Source organism: Setaria italica, chromosome IX (genome assembly GCF_000263155.2).
Source record: "Setaria italica strain Yugu1 chromosome IX, Setaria_italica_v2.0, whole genome shotgun sequence".
In the NCBI taxonomy this organism is placed as follows: domain Eukaryota; kingdom Viridiplantae; phylum Streptophyta; class Magnoliopsida; order Poales; family Poaceae; genus Setaria; species Setaria italica.
The window spans coordinates 15183252-15202416 of NC_028458.1; the positions used below are offsets into that span (position 1 = coordinate 15183252).

Below are 19165 nucleotides of genomic sequence, written 5' to 3' on the forward strand. Positions count from 1 at the left end.
CGCCGTATGAAATGGTTTAAACTCTTTCGATGTGAACATGTGGAGAAGATTTGTTCTACACAACAACACGGGATCTAAATCATATCGGAAATTAGTAAAACTCTAAAAAAAACTGTGAGTTCGGTTTTAGCCAACACGCTAACAAACCGCTCCTTTCCATGCTAATTTCACTTTGTCATGAACTGAGTATACGCACTCAACTGATTTCCACCATAGGTAGATGCAATGTCTGCTTCTCCAGCAGCTATGGAGGACAATAAGCTATTCATTTACATAAGCCCATTTTACACCCACTACCTTTTCAATTTCAACATTGGCTCAAATTTAGGGTGTTCGGTGACATGGTATTGACACAGCGACATGAACAAAGGCTCAAAAGTATTTGAATGTTTAAAATTTACTTGGCATAATAAATTTGAAATAAATCTTGCTTTTACCAAGGAGTATTTGCAGATGAAATTAAGTTTTCGTAAGTGAAATAAGGTATAACATTAAAAAACAGATATTGTATAAAACTAAAATAAACCGTTTTTTCATTACGTTGATCAAACGAAAGTCCGTACTCATTTATTTAGGTTACTTATTAATCCCATGCACAATTTCTAAACAAAATTGAAGTCATCATAAATTAACAAAATTTGGAAACGGTGCCTCAATTTGGAAATTTAGTATATTGCTTTAAACAACTAAGAGAAAAATCCAAATGCAGCTTTTTGCTCAGTTGAACTATCTTGAGGGAAGTCCTAAGTTAAACTGATATAGTTACGACCAAATTTATTAAAACACGCACAAATATCTACATCATCAAACTAGTTTCATTAGATATAAAATGAAATAAACCTTGAAAGTTCATTTATTTGATATGATACATGCATGCTATTATATTTTTTTATAAACTTAGTCAAAGTTAGAAAAATTTGAAATAAACCTTGAAAGTTCATTTATTTGATATGAATGGTTTTAATAGTTGGATGGTCAAAGATGTCTGGTTTTGCAGTTTGATGGTCCAAACCAAACTAAGATGATAGTTGGATGGCCAAAAATGGACTTCTTCCTTTAAAATATAATAGCTATTTTAGCCCTCATCTCATGTCGTCACACGGCCACATCAAGACCACATCACCGAGCACTCTAAATTTTAGAGTAAGGTTGAAAAAATAAATAGTTGATGGTTGGAAAGAAATAATTTCATAGTTTAAACTTGATAACTTTACTCAACCTATAGTTGGGCTAAAAGGAGACTTCTTCCTTTAGGTCATCAGTACAACACATATGTTCATTTTAATAAGCAATTAGAAATCATAATTTCCCTGCGTTTGGGTGCCGATATTGGAGGACTTGGCATTGAATTAGGTTCAATACCAATTCATCCATGGTATTGAAAAGGTCCACAATTCAAATTCTATTGTTTGGATGGCTATTCTATTCCCTTTTGGAATCCTAAGAAGATACATGTTTGGATGTGCAAAAGGAATGATGAGGACATCGCCATGCTGGACACGCACGAGTCATGGCCTTCCCCAAGTTACAATTCATCACCAACTCGGTCGTCGCGTTCGTTTCGGATTCAGCCGACACTCCTGCACGGTTTCGGCCATATCTCCCTCATACGACATCGAAATGAGGCGTTATTTGATGCGTTGGAACGGGGACGATGAAGCCGTTCTTTTGGTTCTGGTCCTAGCTCCAAAAGGTTCGTGGATCATTTTATGTGACCAGGACAAGGTGCTGCATCACCAGTTTTGGGCCAACTTGGCCTTGTATCGTGTCCTGCCTTAAGCCCAAGTTGTGGGCGCCCCCCTTCCTAGTCGCCCCAACCTTAGTTCGTCCCTTTTGATATAAACTTAGTAGCCGTGCCTTAGAAACTCAGGTTTTGTTTAGTTCTAGTTTTCTTTTGAGAAATTGAGATTGATTCGTTGTAACTGTGGCGACAAGTCCTTTGACATTGATCCAGGGTCCCTGTTCTTGTTCACCTCGATTGTGTCGATTAGTCCTTTCGAATTGAGAGCTTGAACCCTTCTTACTTCATTCATATCTGTAATATCAGATTTCGTGTTTACACTTTCTTGCTCGTGTCTTTCGATTCGCTTGCAGGGAAAGCCTTCTCGGCGAGGTCAATCAAGTTGTGCTTGGTTGATCACCAACGGAGCAGCGGTGTAGCAGTTGCAGGGATTCGAATCGTGTCTGATTAGAAGCCCGGATCGTCAACATCGAGTCTCCACCAATCGAATTTATCATTACCTTTCGGAAGATCAGGCCAGTGCTACATCAAGTGATAAAGTGGTATCAGGATTCTAGGTTACCCGTGAGGTATACTATCGTGTTTCCCCTTTAGATTCAGTTAGTCCACAAAAAGCCCAAAAATATTTACACTTTTTGCTGTCCTATCGCCTTTTTAGCCTTTGCAATTTCCATTTCAGATTTACTCACCTTTTTAGCCTTTGCAATTTCCATTTCAGATTTGCTGTGTTGAGTTTGTGTCCATAGTCGAGTCTTGTTGCTGGTTTAGTGTGTTCGTGGTCGTAGTTTCAACCGCCCGTTGCTGTTTGATTGTTTCCACCGCTGTCCCATCCACCTTTACCCAAACAACAAGTTGAGCCCCCACATTACTTGACTTGCCCCGCTAGCCATCTTGTGTGAACTCTCGCCGTGCAATCCCTAGATATGTTGCAAGCCGCATTGTGTTGTCTTTGCATTGCAGCCCTTTTTGATTCATTTGGCGAATACCTACTTGCTGCATACCAGGGACGTTGGTGCCCCTATATTGCTTGCTGAGAAGCTTTGCTTAGCCATGATTAGCATTGGACGGATAGGGATGCTTTGCCCTAGTCGCTGCCGCCTTACCAGTCGCGTTGTGCCTTTCCGAATCCCTGATTCGGGCGACCTTCCTTAAAATAGGCATAACTTTTTGCTCGGAACTCCGATTGAGATGAATTTTTTTAAATTTTCAGAACGAAAAGTTACACATGATTCAGCCCGTTCGGCATTTTTGCGATTCTCAGCTCTCCCAAAAAAAAATCTGGAAGTGGGAGTTTTCAAGCCTCTAAGTTGTTGCACGATTTTCAGCAAACGTGCCTGTTTTTCTGTAGACCACGTCACACCTCTGTTTAAGGTGAAAATTTTTGTGGTTCCATCTTGTGTGACCCCTGTTCAAAGAAAAAAGATAACAAAAATATTTGGGAAAATTAAAAAAGTGGATTCCTACTAGTCCTGGAGGGGAAATCAGGGAAAAGAATAAAAACAATTGCATGAGTTGCTGGTTGCTTGTTCTTTGAGTTCTATCCACCGTCGCTCATTCTATCTTATTGTGCTACGTCTAGGGATATGTCTTAGCCAGCAACTGTGACTTGTACTTTGGATACTTATTGAACTTTGCTAATCTGCTTCGGCTATTGTTTTTCCTTGCTACCATATTGTGCCTGCCCAAAGCTCCACATATACTCCTGTCAGTACAGGTTCACCTTGCAACTGTTACACCCAAGCTTGACAACAGATTGTACTGCCCTATTGGCATTGGTAAGAACACTTGCAAGATGGTAGTAAGTCGTTTGAGATATTGCTTTCCATTTTCACCACCACCCATTAGTTGCTAGTTGCTAGTTGATAGGGATAATACTTTTGTGTTGTCTTTTGCTATCTTCTAACCATTTCAGGGAATGGGAAAGGAGTGGAGTCCCCTTCGGACTTCAATGAGTGTGTGTCCAAGGATGAGCTTACAAAGTTTCTTGCTGACCAGTGCACCTATATCGACGGGAAGTTTGATGACTTGATGCGCAACATTAACATTCTGGTTACCCAGATTGAACATGTTGAGCAACGACCTACCCCAGTGCCGCCACGCCGACCCACCCCTCATGATGATGGTATGGAGAATGATGATGACGCTGATCTTGATAATGATGCACGTGACATGGACCGTCTTCAGCTTAATCATCGTGGTATGGGAGGTAATAATCATCACCATGGTAATAATGATCCTTTTGCTAAAATTAAATTTACCATAATTCCTTTTGTTGTTAATGCTAATCCTGAGGCTTATTTAGATTGGGAACTTGCTGTTGAACAAAAATTTAATTCTCATTTAGTTCCTGCTGAGCATAGAGTTAGGCTTGCTACTAGTGAGTTTACTGGTTTTGCTCTCTTTTGGTGGAATGATCTTTGCAATAATAATAATAATGCCAATGCTGTACCTCAGACTTGGAATGTTTTAAAACAATGTATGGAATCTCATTTTGTTCCTCCTTATTACCAATGTGATTTGCATATGAAACTGCAAACTTTAAAACAAGGTGAAAAAGGAGTAGAAGAATATTATCAGGAATTGCTCATTGGTCTAGCACGTTGTGATATACATGAGGATGATGAAGATTCTTGTGCTAGATTCTTTGGTGGTTTGAATCATGATATATAGGATATTCTTGATTATAAAGGTTGGAACAGGTTCAACCAATTATATCATCTTACTCTTAAAGCTGAAAGAGAAGTACAGGGACATCGTCAACAACACACTTTTAGGTCGAACCCTGGATGATCTTTTCTGCAGCAATGTTCCAACGTCGACAAGCCCAAGGCTTCTGTTGCCTAGCCCCCAGCGACACCGTCTGCTACTACACATGCTTCCGAGGTGAGCAATTTGTCTCCTGTGCAGTTCCAACCGCAGAAGAAAGCTATGGCCCCTGGTGCGTCATCGAACAGCTCCAACAAAATTGTGTGCCACCGCTGCAAGGGCATTGGACATGTCATGAAGGATTGCCCAAATCGTCATGCTTACATAGCCACCACTGATAGCACAGGATATGTAAGTTCTAGTGATATTGAAGATGAATTGGTCTTGCTACTAACATTGTTGCAGATGAAGCGAATAACGAGGAGGAGGTTGCCATTGATTCTTTGGCTGCCTCGGCGGGTTATGAGAGCCTTCTTGTGCAGCAAGTGTTGACTTTCCAACTGGGACATGAGGAAGAGAAGATCCAACATCATAATTTGTTCCACATGTTTCTCATCGTCAAGAATCGCCGTGTTCTCACCATTATTGATAGTAGGAGTTGCAACAATTTGGTGAGTTCAGATCTGGTCGAGAAACTTGGTTTGACCACACGTGCGCACCCGCATCTGTGCCACCTACAATGGTTCAACAATAGTGGTAAGATAAAGGTAACTAGATCAGCGCATGTGCATTTTTCTATTGGCTCATATAATGACTATGCTGATTTTGATGTTGTACCTATGCAAGCATGCTCTCTTTTGTTAGGTTGTCCATGGGAATTTGATGTTGATGCTTTACACCATGGTAGAACTAATAAATATCCTTTTATGCATCAAAACAGAAATATTACTTTCCTTCCTTTATCTCCTTCGGATATTAGGAAACATCATAACGAGCTTGCTGAAATTGTTAAGAATGATCATGCATTAGTTCCATCTCATGCTACACATCATGGGATTAAGTTAGAAGAGGGTGTTTATCTTGCCACCTACTGCTGCCTTATGTGATAATCATGATGCACCTTGCTATACTATGCTTTGTCGAGATGTTTGTGTTACCGATAATCCTATATCTCGTACTTTGCATCCTACCGTGTCTAACCTTTTGCAGGAGATTGATGATGGGATGGAGTCGACGATGACTCCAATTCAAGAAGGGGAGGATGATTAGGACATCGCCATACTAGACACACACGAGTCATGGTCTTCCCCAAGTTACAGTTCGTCACCAACTCGGTCGTCGCGTTCGTTTCGGATTCAGCCAACACCCCTACACGGTTTAAGTCATATCTCCCTCATAAGACATCGAAACGAGGCGTTCTTTGATGCGTTGAAATGGGGACGATGACACCGTTCTTTTGGTTCTAGTCCTAGCTCTAGAACGTTTGTGGACCATCCTGTAAGACCACAACAAGGTGCTGCATCACCAGTTTTGGGCCAACTTGGCCTTGTATCGTGTCGGGCCTTAAGCCCAAGTTGTGGGCGCTCCCCTTCCTAGTCGCCCCCAACCTTAGTTCACCCCTTTTGATATAAACTTAGTAGCCGCAGCCTTAGAAACTCGGGTATTATTTAGTTCTAGTTTTCCTTTGAGAAACTGAGATTGATTCGTTGTAACCGTGGCGACAAGTCCTTTTACAGTGATCCAGGGCCCCTATTCTTGTTCTCCTAGACTGTGTCAATTAGTCCTTTCGAATTGAGAGCTTGAACCCTTCTTACTTCATTCATATCTGCAATATCAGATTGCATGTTTACACTTTCTTACTTGTATCTTTCGATTCGCTTGGAGGGAAAGCCTTCTCGATAAGGTCAATCAAGTTGTGCTTAGTTGATAACCAATGGAGCAGCAGTGTAGCGGTTGTAGGGATTTGAATCGTGTCTGATTAGAAGCCCGGATCGTCAACGTCGAGTCTCCACCAATCGAATTTATCATTACCTTTCAGAAGATCAGGCCAGTGCTACATTAAGGAAAAATTGCTCATCTATCCTCTCTCCACCGTCCAACCCTCTGCTTGGTCGCGGAGCTTCTGCCACCACCCATGGAGAAAACGGAGCGGTGTGGACGTTGGAGGAAGGGGTGCCCGGTCCGGTGGTGAGGGAAGTGGCGCGGCCCCCAGCTCCATGGTGAAGGGAGCGGTGCACTGCAGCTCAACAACAGAGAAGAGGAGGGGAGCACCTGCTGCTGCCCAGGTATGGTCGCATGGGAGAGAGGTGGGAGACAGAGGAGCCTCAATGCGGAGCTCCTCCTTGCTACTACCATGCTCGAGTTTCCTACCCTAGAGCTCCTCCATGCCAGCTAGATTCGCCGTCCATGGAGCAGAGGGATGGCGTGGGCGGTTGATAGAGGGAGGGAGGAGGAGGGTGGCGCGGCTCGCCTGGGGAGGGAGGAGAGGGCAGCATGACTCATCGGTGAAGGGGGGAGGGGAGGGTGGTGGCGCAGCTCACATAGGAGGAAGGGGTGCAAGAGAGATGCGAGGGACGGGAAGAAGACAATACCGGCGAATACAAAGGGGTTTGGCTCAGCATTGAGGGTGTTGGGATGATGGTAAGATGAATAGCAGTTGGTGCTGGGCTTAATTTTCAATTCCGAATTTCAGTACATCCAAACAGCCGTACATGGAGCTGCCTATGCCAATTTCGAATTTTGAGCCTGAATATCTGCATCCAAGCGCATGACCAGCGAATAATTCCGCAACATGCGTGCAGGCAACATGGTTGTTCCGGTAGATTAATTTTTTAATGAAATGGACGGCAGAAATGCGCCTCGTAGAAAAGATGCGCCATACCTTTTTATTCCATATATGCAGAATATCACGGCATACAGGACAGGGAAATGAGCCCGCGACTACCAATACCTCTATCAACAGTTCAATACACAGCATGCACCATCACTATACAGAGAACAGACAATCTTCAACTACTCACTCCTCGGACCATGTGATGTCCACCATGCCGAGGCTCTGGTCGAGCCCCAGGGCGTCCCAGACCGCCGGCGATGCGTCGACGATGTTGTTGTCGCAGGGCGGCTCGAAGTTGTGCTCGTCGTCGCAGCCGTGGACGGAGTCGCACTCGTCCACCACCTTGGCGTACACGGAGTTGCCGTTGGCGGAGATCTTGATGCGGTGCCCGCAGCGCGCCATGTTGCTGAACCACCCCGTGGAGAGCGCCACCACCTTCTCCTCGTCGCTGTGGTACGCGTTGTCGCACTCCGACGGGCCGCCGCCGTCCTTGCCCTTCTCGAAGCTGTTGAGCGTCAGCACGGCCTTGGTGCTCGCCGTCACCGGCGGCGAGCAGCGGTACTGCGGGTACTTCTTGCCGTCCTCGCAGCAGTCCGGGTCGTTGCTCTTCTCGCAGTTGCCGGACCGGCCGGGGAGGTAGCCGCTGGCGCGGCACACGCCGAGGCCGGCGCCGGGGCGGAGGGAGAACGCCATGTGGGAGGTGGAGAGAGCAACCAGGACGAAGATCGCCATGGCGGCTGCAGCTCTGGCAGAGACCATCTTTCCTTCCCTGAAAAAGGAAGTGCTCAAGCTCACTCTGTTTTTCTTATTTCCTGTGCTCTGCTTTGCTTGATGCTTTGAGGTGATTGAGGTTAGTCGTGCATGGGATTATATAGTGGCCTTTCCGCTTGCTACAGTAGTATGAACTTGCACCAATGCCCATGACGTAACGAATGGTTTGATGGATGTGATTACCGGAGACGGCAATCCGGTCACCAACTAGTTGCTTTTCGCCGCGCCGTATGAAATGGTTTGAACTCGTTCGATGTGAACATGTCGAGAAGATTTGTTCTACAGAACAACACGGGGATCTACGTAGCTTAATTCATATCGGAAATTAGTAAAACTCTAAACAAAACTGTGGGTTTCGGCCGTGACATTTTAGCCAACACGCTAACAAACCGCTCCTTTCCATGCTACAGAGTGCAGACGAATTTCACTTTGTCATGAACTGAGTATACGCACTCAACTGATTTCCACCATAGGCAGATGGTATGGAGGACAACAAGCTATTCATTTACATAAGCCTATTTTACACTCAGTATAGGCCGACTCTAGTTTTTAACCCTCAACCCACTACCTTTTCAACATTGGCTCAAGTTTATGGTGTTCGGTGACATGGTATCAACACAGCGACATGACGAACGGCTAAAAAGTATTTGAATGTTTAAAATTTACTTGGCATTATAAATTTGAAATAAATCTTGCTTTTAGCAAGGAGTATTTGCAGATGAAATTAAGTTTTCGTAAGTGAAATAAGGTATTACATTAAAAAACAGATATTGTATAAAACTAAAATAAACCCTTTTTTCATTACGTTGATCAAACGAAAGTCCGTACTCATTTATTTAGGTTACTTATTAATCCCATGCACAATTTCTAAACAAAATTGAAGTCATCATAAATTAACAAAATTTGGAAACGGTGCCTCAATTTGGAAATTTAGTATATTCCTTTAAACAACTAAGAGAAAAATCTAAATGCAGCTTTTTGCTCAGTTGAACTTTCTTGAGGGAAGTCCTAACTTAAACTGATATAGCTACGACCAAATTTATTAAAACTCGCACAAATATCTACATCATCAAACTAGTTTCATTAGATATAAAATGAAATAAATCTTGAAAGTTCATTTATTTGATATGATACTAGCATTCTATTATTTTTTTATAAACTTAGTCAAAGTTAGACAAATTTGAATTAGGTCAAGGCTAAAACGACTTATAATTCGAAAAAAAGTTAGTATACAATAATTAAAATATCATTTGCCTCTCTTATGGAATGTAGAAGTCTAATTAGCACACAATAAATTGTTTTATTTAGTGTTTTTAAATAGATAATGAATAATTTACTTCGAATATATAAATATTTATGCCACAGATACTCCATAGCACTTAGCATGAAAAACCAAAAGTTTTAAAGATATTTTTAAAATAGGAAGAATTCTATTTTTGACCATCCAATTATCGTGCGGGTTTGGTTTCGACCATTGAACACCACAACTAGAAATCTTTTACCATTCAACTATCAAAACCGTTTACATTCACCATTTGGTGTATTTGATGGGCGGTTTTGCTGACGTGGCTGACGCATAGCAGTAGGCCCCACATGTGAACTTTCTTTCCTCTTCTTTCTCCTTTTTCTCCCTTCCTTCCCCTTTCTCCTCTCTCCTGCCCACTGTCGCCGCTAGAGCGCCCGCTTGCGAGCTGTGCAGCCACGGACATCGTCGTGCCCGACGGTCATCATCTTCCCTACCACACCGAGACAGCCTCCTCCGCACACTCGCACAGCGTGGCGCGGCCCTCAGCAGCCCACCGCGAACTCAAGGACCCGGAGCGCCTTCGCTGCCGGCGTCCACGGCAAAGAAACGAAAAAGGCCGAGCCTCTTCCATCCACTTCTCAAATCCACTGCCATCTCCTCCTTTTTCTCGAATCGACTTGGCTGGAACCTCCTCCACCTCCCAAGGTTGTTCCTCGACCACTACACGCCAAGCACCGGTAGCCCCGCCACTGGGAATCATGAGTTTTCCATCTGCCATTGCCATCGCCGCTCCGAGCTCGTGCGCCGGCAAAATTCGCCCCATCCCCTCCCCCGAAGCTTGTCCACCTAATCGACGGATTCCCATCCTCCCAAGCCACCACTGCATGGAGCTCCACCCGCAGGTCACAATGAGGCTGCGGGGGGTGAGGTTGGGGATGAGGTCGGTTGAGGGGAGTGGAAGCATTGTGGTTGGGCTCGGGCTATTGCCCGCCATCGCCCAGCGCCACGCCGTTGTGCTGCTCCAACGGCCTGTGCCGCGAGGTCCCGCGTACCTACGCCGTCGCCAGCCACGCTGCACCCCACCCTGGCGCATGCGTCCCTAGGCGAGCACAGGTTGCGGGAGAGGGGATGGGAGGGAGGGGTACGACAGAGGATCGGAGGAGAGGGAGAGACGTCAGCAGAGGGGAAGAGGAGAAGGAAGAGAGAGAAGGGGAGGAATGGGACAAAGATAATGCTGACAAGTAGGCCCTAAAGCCATATGTCAGCCATATCAGCAAAACCACCCACCAAAACAGCCCAATGGCCAAATATGAATGGTTTTAATAGTTGGATGGTCAAAGATGCCTAGTTTTGCAGTTTGATGGTCCAAATCAAACCAAGATGATAGTTGGATGGTCAAAAATGGACTTCTTCCTTTAAAATATACTAGCTATTTTAGCCCTCATCTCATGTATTCACACGGTCACATCAAGACCACATCACCAAGCACTCTAAATTTTAGAGTAAGGTTGAATAAATAAATAAATTTTAGAGTAAGGTTGGAAAGAAATAATTTATAGTTTAAACTTGATAACTTTACTCGACCTATAGTTGGGCTAAAAAGAGACTTCTTCCTTTAGGTCATTAGTACAACACATATGTTCATTTTAATAAGCAATTAGAAATCATAATTTCCCTGCATTTTGGTGTCGGAGGACTTGGCATTGAATTAGGTTCAATACCAATTCATCCATGGTATTGAAAAGGTCCACAATTCAAATTCTATTGTTTGCATGGCCATCGTATTCCCTTTTGGAATTGTAAGAAGATACAAGTTTGGATGTGCAAAAGGAAGAAATAGCTCATCTATCCTCTCTCCACCGTCCAACTCTCTGCTTGGTCGCGGAGCTTCTGCCGCCGCCCATGGAGAAAAGGGAGCAGCGTGGACGTTGGAGGAAGGGGTGCCCGATCCGGTGGCGAGGGAAGCAGCGCGGCCCTCAGCTCGATGGCGAAGGGAGCGGTGCGCTGCAGCTCAACAGCGGACAAGAGGAGGGGAGCACCTGCTGCTGCCCAGGCATGGCCGCATGGGAGAGAGGTGGGAGACCGAGGAGCCTCAATGCGGAGCTCCTCCTTGCTACAATCATGCTCGAGTTTCCTACCCCAGAGCTCCTCCAAGCATCTAGATTCGCCACTATCATGCTCGAGTTTCCTACCCCAGAGCTCCTCCAAGCATCTAGATTCGCCGTCCATGGAGTAGAGGGGCGGCGTGGGCTGTTGATAGAGGGAGGGAGGAGGAGGGCGGCACGGCTCGCCTGGGGAGAGAGGAGAGGGCAGTATGACTCATCGGTGAAGGGGGGAGGGGAGGGTGGTGGCGCAGCTCACATAGGAGGAAGGGGTGCGAGACAGATGTGAGGGACGGGAAGAAGACAATACCGGCGAATACAAAGGGGTTTGGCTCAGCATTGAGGGTGTTGGGATGACGGTAGGATGAATATCGGTTGGTGCTGGGCTTAATTTTCAATTCCGAATTTCGAATTTTGAGCCTGAATATCTGCATCCAAGCGCATGACCAACGAATAATTCCGCAACATGCGTGCAGGCAACATGGTTGTTCCGGTAGATTAATTTTTTAATGAAATGGACGGCAGAAATGCGCCTCGTAGAAAAGATGCGCCATACCTTTTTATTCCATATATGCAGAATATCACGGCATACAGGACAGGGAAATGAGCCCGCGACTACCAATACCTCTATCAACAGTTCAATACACAGCATGCACCATCACTATACAGAGAACAGACAATCTTCAACTACTCACTCCTCGGACCATGTGATGTCCACCATGCCGAGGCTCTGGTCGAGCCCCAGGGCGTCCCAGACCGCCGGCGATGCGTCGACGATGTTGTTGTCGCAGGGCGGCTCGAAGTTGTGCTCGTCGTCGCAGCCGTGGACGGAGTCGCACTCGTCCACCACCTTGGCGTACACGGAGTTGCCGTTGGCGGAGATCTTGATGCGGTGCCCGCAGCGCGCCATGTTGCTGAACCACCCCGTGGAGAGCGCCACCACCTTCTCCTCGTCGCTGTGGTACGCGTTGTCGCACTCCGACGGGCCGCCGCCGTCCTTGCCCTTCTCGAAGCTGTTGAGCGTCAGCACGGCCTTGGTGCTCGCCGTCACCGGCGGCGAGCAGCGGTACTGCGGGTACTTCTTGCCGTCCTCGCAGCAGTCCGGGTCGTTGCTCTTCTCGCAGTTGCCGGACCGGCCGGGGAGGTAGCCGCTGGCGCGGCACACGCCGAGGCCGGCGCCGGGGCGGAGGGAGAACGCCATGTGGGAGGTGGAGAGAGCAACCAGGACGAAGATCGCCATGGCGGCTGCAGCTCTGGCAGAGACCATCTTTCCTTCCCTGAAAAAGGAAGTGCTCAAGCTCACTCTGTTTTTCTTATTTCCTGTGCTCTGCTTTGCTTGATGCTTTGAGGTGATTGAGGTTAGTCGTGCATGGGATTATATAGTGGCCTTTCCGCTTGCTACAGTAGTATGAACTTGCACCAATGCCCATGACGTAACGAATGGTTTGATGGATGTGATTACCGGAGACGGCAATCCGGTCACCAACTAGTTGCTTTTCGCCGCGCCGTATGAAATGGTTTGAACTCGTTCGATGTGAACATGTCGAGAAGATTTGTTCTACAGAACAACACGGGGATCTACGTAGCTTAATTCATATCGGAAATTAGTAAAACTCTAAACAAAACTGTGGGTTTCGGCCGTGACATTTTAGCCAACACGCTAACAAACCGCTCCTTTCCATGCTACAGAGTGCAGACGAATTTCACTTTGTCATGAACTGAGTATACGCACTCAACTGATTTCCACCATAGGCAGATGGTATGGAGGACAACAAGCTATTCATTTACATAAGCCTATTTTACACTCAGTATAGGCCGACTCTAGTTTTTAACCCTCAACCCACTGCCTTTTCAACATTGGCTCAAGTTTATGGTGTTCGGTGACATGGTATCAACACAGCGACATGACGAACGGCTAAAAAGTATTTGAATGTTTAAAATTTACTTGGCATTATAAATTTGAAATAAATCTTGCTTTTACTAGGGAGTATTTGCAGATGAACACGAAGTAGAGAAACGGCTTTCCATCCAGCTACATATGTCTCGGTCGTTTTTGGACCCGGGACTAGAAGAGTTTTAGTCCTAGATCAAACGGCCACCACCGATGGCCACTTCCGACGGGAGCTTTAGTCCTGGTTAGTAATATCAATCGGGACTAAAAAGCCCTTTAGTCCCGGTTGTAACAGCTAGAAGCGGCTAGAAATGACGAGGGAATCTGGTGGGGCATTTAGTCCCGGTTAGTAACACCAACAGAGACTAAACGACCACGCTATAAAAATCCCCTTCTTCCTCGCCGAGCCCGAGCCACTCATCAGACCGAGAGCTCCAGCTCCTTCTTCATGGCGAGGCTTTAAGTTTAGGGAGGTGTTACCCGATTTTTTTTCCTCAATTTCATGAGGATTTCACTCATCCAAAGTATTGTAAAGGTTAGTAATTTTATCCTCCCTTTATTTATTGTTATTATGCTTTGTTTTATGCTTTAGAGGTAGAGAAAATTGAGTTTTTTAGAATGAGCTAGGCAGAATGGAGATATTTTTTATTCATATATGTTTTTGTGCCATAATTTTATGGATAGCTTGCTTCTTATATATTTTTCATATTAGATAAAGAACTTGCAATATTAGGTATGGGAAAACATAAAGTAAATATGTTTATAATATTTATTACTTGCAATAAAATGAGGTAAATAAAATGTAGGTCAAAGAAATAGAATTTGTTCCTTGCTACAATTTTTGGATAGTTTGAATGTTAAATTCAAGTGATATGAAAATTACACTAGTCAACCTTCATAGTCGATAAAAAGAAAATGCTAGAATTCTGGAACAAGACAACAAAAGATACACTAAAGACTACAGACGATCCATAGTGGACTTTAGAGAGTCAAGAATCCTAAAATAATGGTAGAACAGGAGAACTTGGAGTCCACAAACTCTGGTTGAATATCATAAAAGAATCTTGAAATAGTTTTCCAAAAGCCTTTTGGAACCATATTTTCATAATAGAAGTATGGTGGCACAATAGCCTATTCAGGCATATATTTGTTCACTGACCTTGACCCTTCGACTTTTGGTTGGTCTTGGATTGCCAAAATGAGCCATGCTCGGTGAACAGATTTTTTGCCTAGACAAGCTATTGGGCTACCATACTTCTATTATGAAAAAGTTACACTTGCTCCAAAAGATGTTTGGATAATTATTTCAAGAAGAGTATACAAACTTGAAGATCTTCTGTTGCACCATTATTTTAGAATTTTTGATTTCGTGAAGGCCACTATGGAGCGTCTTGAGTCTTTAGTGTATATTTATTATCTTGTTATAGAATTCTGGCATTTTTATTTTTGTCGAACTAGTGAATGATACGAAGGTTGGCTGGTGCAATTTTCACGTCACTCTAATTTAACAATAATTCTATTTCTTTGACCAATAATTTATTTATCTCATGTTTATTGCAAGGGCTTAATATTATAAACACATTTACTCTATTTTTCCCCTACCTAATATTGATCAAGTTATTTATCTAATACGAAGACTTATGTTCATTTTTCATGTAATACGATGCAGATGGACCGGTAATGGATGTACAACGCAGACAGATGGACCAAGGAGTTTATTGATAGCTTTCATTATTTTCTCAAAGTGGCCAGAAAGCCAATAAGCCAGAGAAGGGATTCATATGTTGTCCAAGCTTCCAATGCAGAAACAAGAAGGACTACTCTTCCTGGGGAACTCTTCACAGCCACTTGTTTAGATACAGTTTCATGCCTAACTATTTGGTTTGAACCAAGCACGGCGAAAGAGAGGTTATAATGGAAGATGGTGAAGAAGAGGAGGATGATAACAACATATAATGGGTGAGGCTGATGAAGAAGAGTTTGCAAAATACGATCCTACTGATGATCTTGGTTAGGTGCTACGGGATGTACAGAAAGATTGCAAAACTGAGAAGGAATCAGAAAAGTTGCAGCATATGATAGATGATGACAAAAAATTATTGTACCCAGATTGCAAGCAAAGGCATAAAAAGCTGGGTACCACACTGGAAAGGCTGCAATGGAAGGCAAAAAATGGTGTGTCCAATAATGCATTTCAAGGGATATTGAAAATTGTGAAGAACATGCTTTCTGAGAATAATGAATTGTCATCCACAGCATATGAAGCTAAACATGTTGTTTGCCTTCTAGGATTAGAGGTTCAGAAGATACACACATACCCTGATGACTGTATTCTCTATCAAGGTGATGAATACGAGAAATTGAATGCTGGTCCTGTGTGCGGAGCGCTGCGGTATAAGATTAGACGAGATGATCCTAGTGATGTTGTGGGGCAACCTTCCAAGAAGAAAGTTCCCACGAAGGTGATGTGGTATTTTCCTATAATACCACATTTGAAGTGTTTGTTCAGAAATAAGACGAATGCTAAGTTGATGCGATGACACAAGTAAGAACGTAAGGAAGATGACATGCTGAGACACCCTGTTGAGGGGGGCCAGTGGAGATCAATTGATAGAGCATTCCTAGGATTTGAAAGGGATGCAAGGAACATAAGGTTTAGTTTAAGTACTGATGGATTCAATCCATTCAATGAGTTAAGTAGTGGTCATAGTACTTGGCCTGTGACCCTATGTATGTTCAATCTTGCTCTTGGCTGTGCATGAAGTGGAAGTTGATTATGATGCCGGTGCTTATCCTAGGTCCAAAAAACCTAGCAACAACATTGACGTGTATCTAAGACCATTGGTTGATGAACTTTTAGTGCTCTGGAAGGAAGAAAATGTATGTATGTGGGATAAGCATAAACAAGAGAGCTTTGACCTATGAGCATTATTGTTCATAACCATCAATGATTGGCCTACACTGAGTAACCTTTGAGGATAGACAAAAAAGGGATATCGAGGCTGCATCCACAGTCTAGACGACACATACAGCATGTATTTGAAACACTATTTTGAAGGTCGTCTATATAGATGGCCAAACGGGTGGCCCGGCCCGGCCTGGCACGAGCACGAATAGGCCCGGCCTGTTTAGGCCCGCACAGTAACCGTGCCAGGCTGGGTCGGCCCACGTGCCGAAGGAGCAGCCCAGGCCCGGCCTACTGCCCTCTTAGGAAGGCCGTGCTGGCCCGCTGGCCTGGCGGGCCTTAGTGGGCTGGCCATGCTCGTGCTGGCCCGCATCACCACTCCGTGCGTCATACAATACCCCCTATCGTCGGCTGCCGTCTACGCATTCTCCCTCGGCCTCGCCTCCCACCCATCAACGCCTCTACCCTGAAGCTCCTCCTTATCGCGCTGGTCCACTCCTCCTCACCGTGCTGGTCACTGGTCCTGGCAGCGCTGGTGCCAGCCGAATCGCGCGCGGCCTGGTTGGGGAAGCGGTGAAGCCGCGGAGGGTGTGGCCGTGCAGCGGAGGGCCGAGATGCGGCGGGAGCTGGCCAGCCGGGAGGGCTGGGAGGCAGCGGTGAAAGGGCGTGGCCGTGCGGGAGTTGGGAGGAGGCAGAGGGTCAGGAGGAGGCGGGGGAGGTGAAGGCGAAGGGTCGAGAGGAGGTGGCTGGAACCTGGTAGAAGAGGAGCGCGCCGCTGGAACAGGCCGTTTGGGCTGGAGAGTTCATATGGGCCGGCCTCTTAGCCGGGCCAAAATAGGCCTATTAGGCCTAAACAGGCCATGCTGGCCCATGGGCCAAATGGACCAGGCAATTTTGGGCTAGCCCACGGGCTGAGGAAGTGGCCCAGGCCCGGCCCGTGGTGTAGGCCGGGCTGGCCCAACCTGCAAGGTCGCCGTGCCGGGCCGTGCCTGGACCGGGCCAAAATGCCGTGCCGCGGGCTGGCCCACGGGCCGCGGGCCAAACGGACAACTATAGTCATGTATATGGGTCATTATTGATTTCTTCCTACTAACCACCCATTAAGGAAGAAAGAGATGCATTTCAAAGGGGTGCCAGATCATCGTAAAAACCTGCACACCGTAATAGAAAATGTGTATTTGAGATGATAAAGGATGTAAGGGTAGTCTTTGGAAAGGGTCTTGATAGCAAACCTGTTCTGAACAACGATAACGGATGTGGACCCATGTGGAAGCATGTGGAAGATGTGGTCCAGTATTCCTTCACATTATCTGGCCTTTCGAGAGGTTCATGTCAGTCCTAAAAAACTATGTTTTTAATCATGCCCATCTAGAAGGAAGCATCGCCAAGGGATATGGAATAGAGGAGGTCATTAAGTTTTGTGTTGCTTTTATTGACTCAATTAATTTGATTGGGGTTCTAGTACCACACCACGAGGGGAGGCTACGAGGAAAGGGCACCCTTGGAAGGAAATCAAGTTTGAGCAATGATAGTGATTTGTTTCATAAAGCACACTTCATGGTTCTACAACAATCATCCTTTGTGGTTTCGTATATCGAGGAACACAAGCAGATTCTATTTTCTCAATACCCGATTGTTTTTGTCAAGATTAGCGGATCAAGACTAAGACTAGTGAATTTCTTTTATGCGCGTAAGGCTTCGGATGGTGGCGTGGGAGACACAGGGTTTAGACTGGTTCGGGCAAGGAAAAGCCCTATGTCCAGTATGAGGTGCTGCTCGTGTTGCCCACGCGGGGTCTGTAGTAGGGGTTACAGGAGGGCGAGAGAGGGAGCTGGTCCCAAGTCTCTTGGGTGTGCACTGATGCTCTAAAGGAGAGTGTGTGTGTGTGTGTTCTAGTGGCTCGAGAGAGTCCCCCGTCTCAGGGCCCCCGGTTCTCCTTTTATAGCGCAAGGAGGCCACTGGGGTTACAAGTGAGACCAGATGTGAGGAGAAGTAAAAGAGATAAGCTAGGTAAAGTAAAATACAACACAAGAGGAGGGACCAAGTCCATGGGTCGCCGGCCTCCTCTCCCGCCTCCAGCTCCTATCAGTGCGTCCGTCGGAAGAGGGCGGCTGCCTTCGAATCCTGTTGACGATCTCCCGGTGGCCGTTGCCGCCAGGCATGATGATGGTGTCCAGCCGTGGCATCTATGCTCGTCGGGGAAGGCGGCTGATCCCACCATCTTGCTGATGGCCCGTGGAATGTGGACGTCGCGTCCCTGTCGCCGGATGCGCGGGGTGCGAGAATGGGCAGGGCCTCCTTGTCATCGCCGCCACCTCATGAAGAGGTACGCACGGTACCACTAGCACAAGCCCCCGGCTTGGTGACGCAAGCTGGATTTTTTTAATTAGGAAATTATTTAGGAAATTAAATAGAAAATTAGTAGATTAAATTAGGAATTTAGTAGAAATTAGTATAATTGAGTAGAAATTAGTAGAAAATAGTAGAAATTAGTACAATTTAGTAGATTAGTGGAAATGCTTTGAAAATTAGTATACTTTAGTAGAAATTATTATAATTTAGGATAAATGCTTATGAAATTAGTATAATTTAGTAGAATTCAGTAGATTAGTGGAAATGCTTAGGAAATTAGTGCAATTTAGTAGAAATTAGTATAATTTTGTATACATGCTTAGAAAATTAGTATAATTTAGTAGATTATTTGTTGTATGATTTAATGTATATACATTTACTGTACTAATTGAGATAATGTTTAATTTAATGTATCTATGATTACATATGTGTATAACTAATGTGATTCTTAGTTGAGATGGGAGACGAAGAGAATGAAAGGTATATAATGGAGCAGATTATTGGTGGCGGTAGTGGCTCAAACGTTCCAAGAACTTACACTGAGGATGAGGGTAGCCAGGCGGACATGTTCCTTAACATGTCCGATGATAGCAATGATGAGCTCGAGCACGGTGTTGATGACAATGCGGAACAAGACATTGCCGTGATGGAAAGTTCCGGCGAGCTATATATCATTTT

At 45.2% G+C, this 19165-nt stretch overlaps 1 protein-coding gene across 1 annotated transcript; it reads right to left on the bottom strand.

The window, feature by feature from the left end:
• Window positions 1-7267: 7267 nt before the first annotated feature.
• LOC101771365 lies at window positions 7268-12664 on the bottom strand. The gene is made up of 2 exons (XM_004986409.3): window positions 12038-12664; window positions 7268-7878 (listed from the first exon to the last, which is right to left on the bottom strand). Exons 1-2 carry the CDS (start codon window positions 12604-12606, stop codon window positions 7404-7406), a joined length of 1044 nt encoding a protein of 347 aa, XP_004986466.3. The 5' UTR covers window positions 12607-12664; the 3' UTR covers window positions 7268-7403.
• Window positions 12665-19165: the final 6501 nt, after the last annotated feature.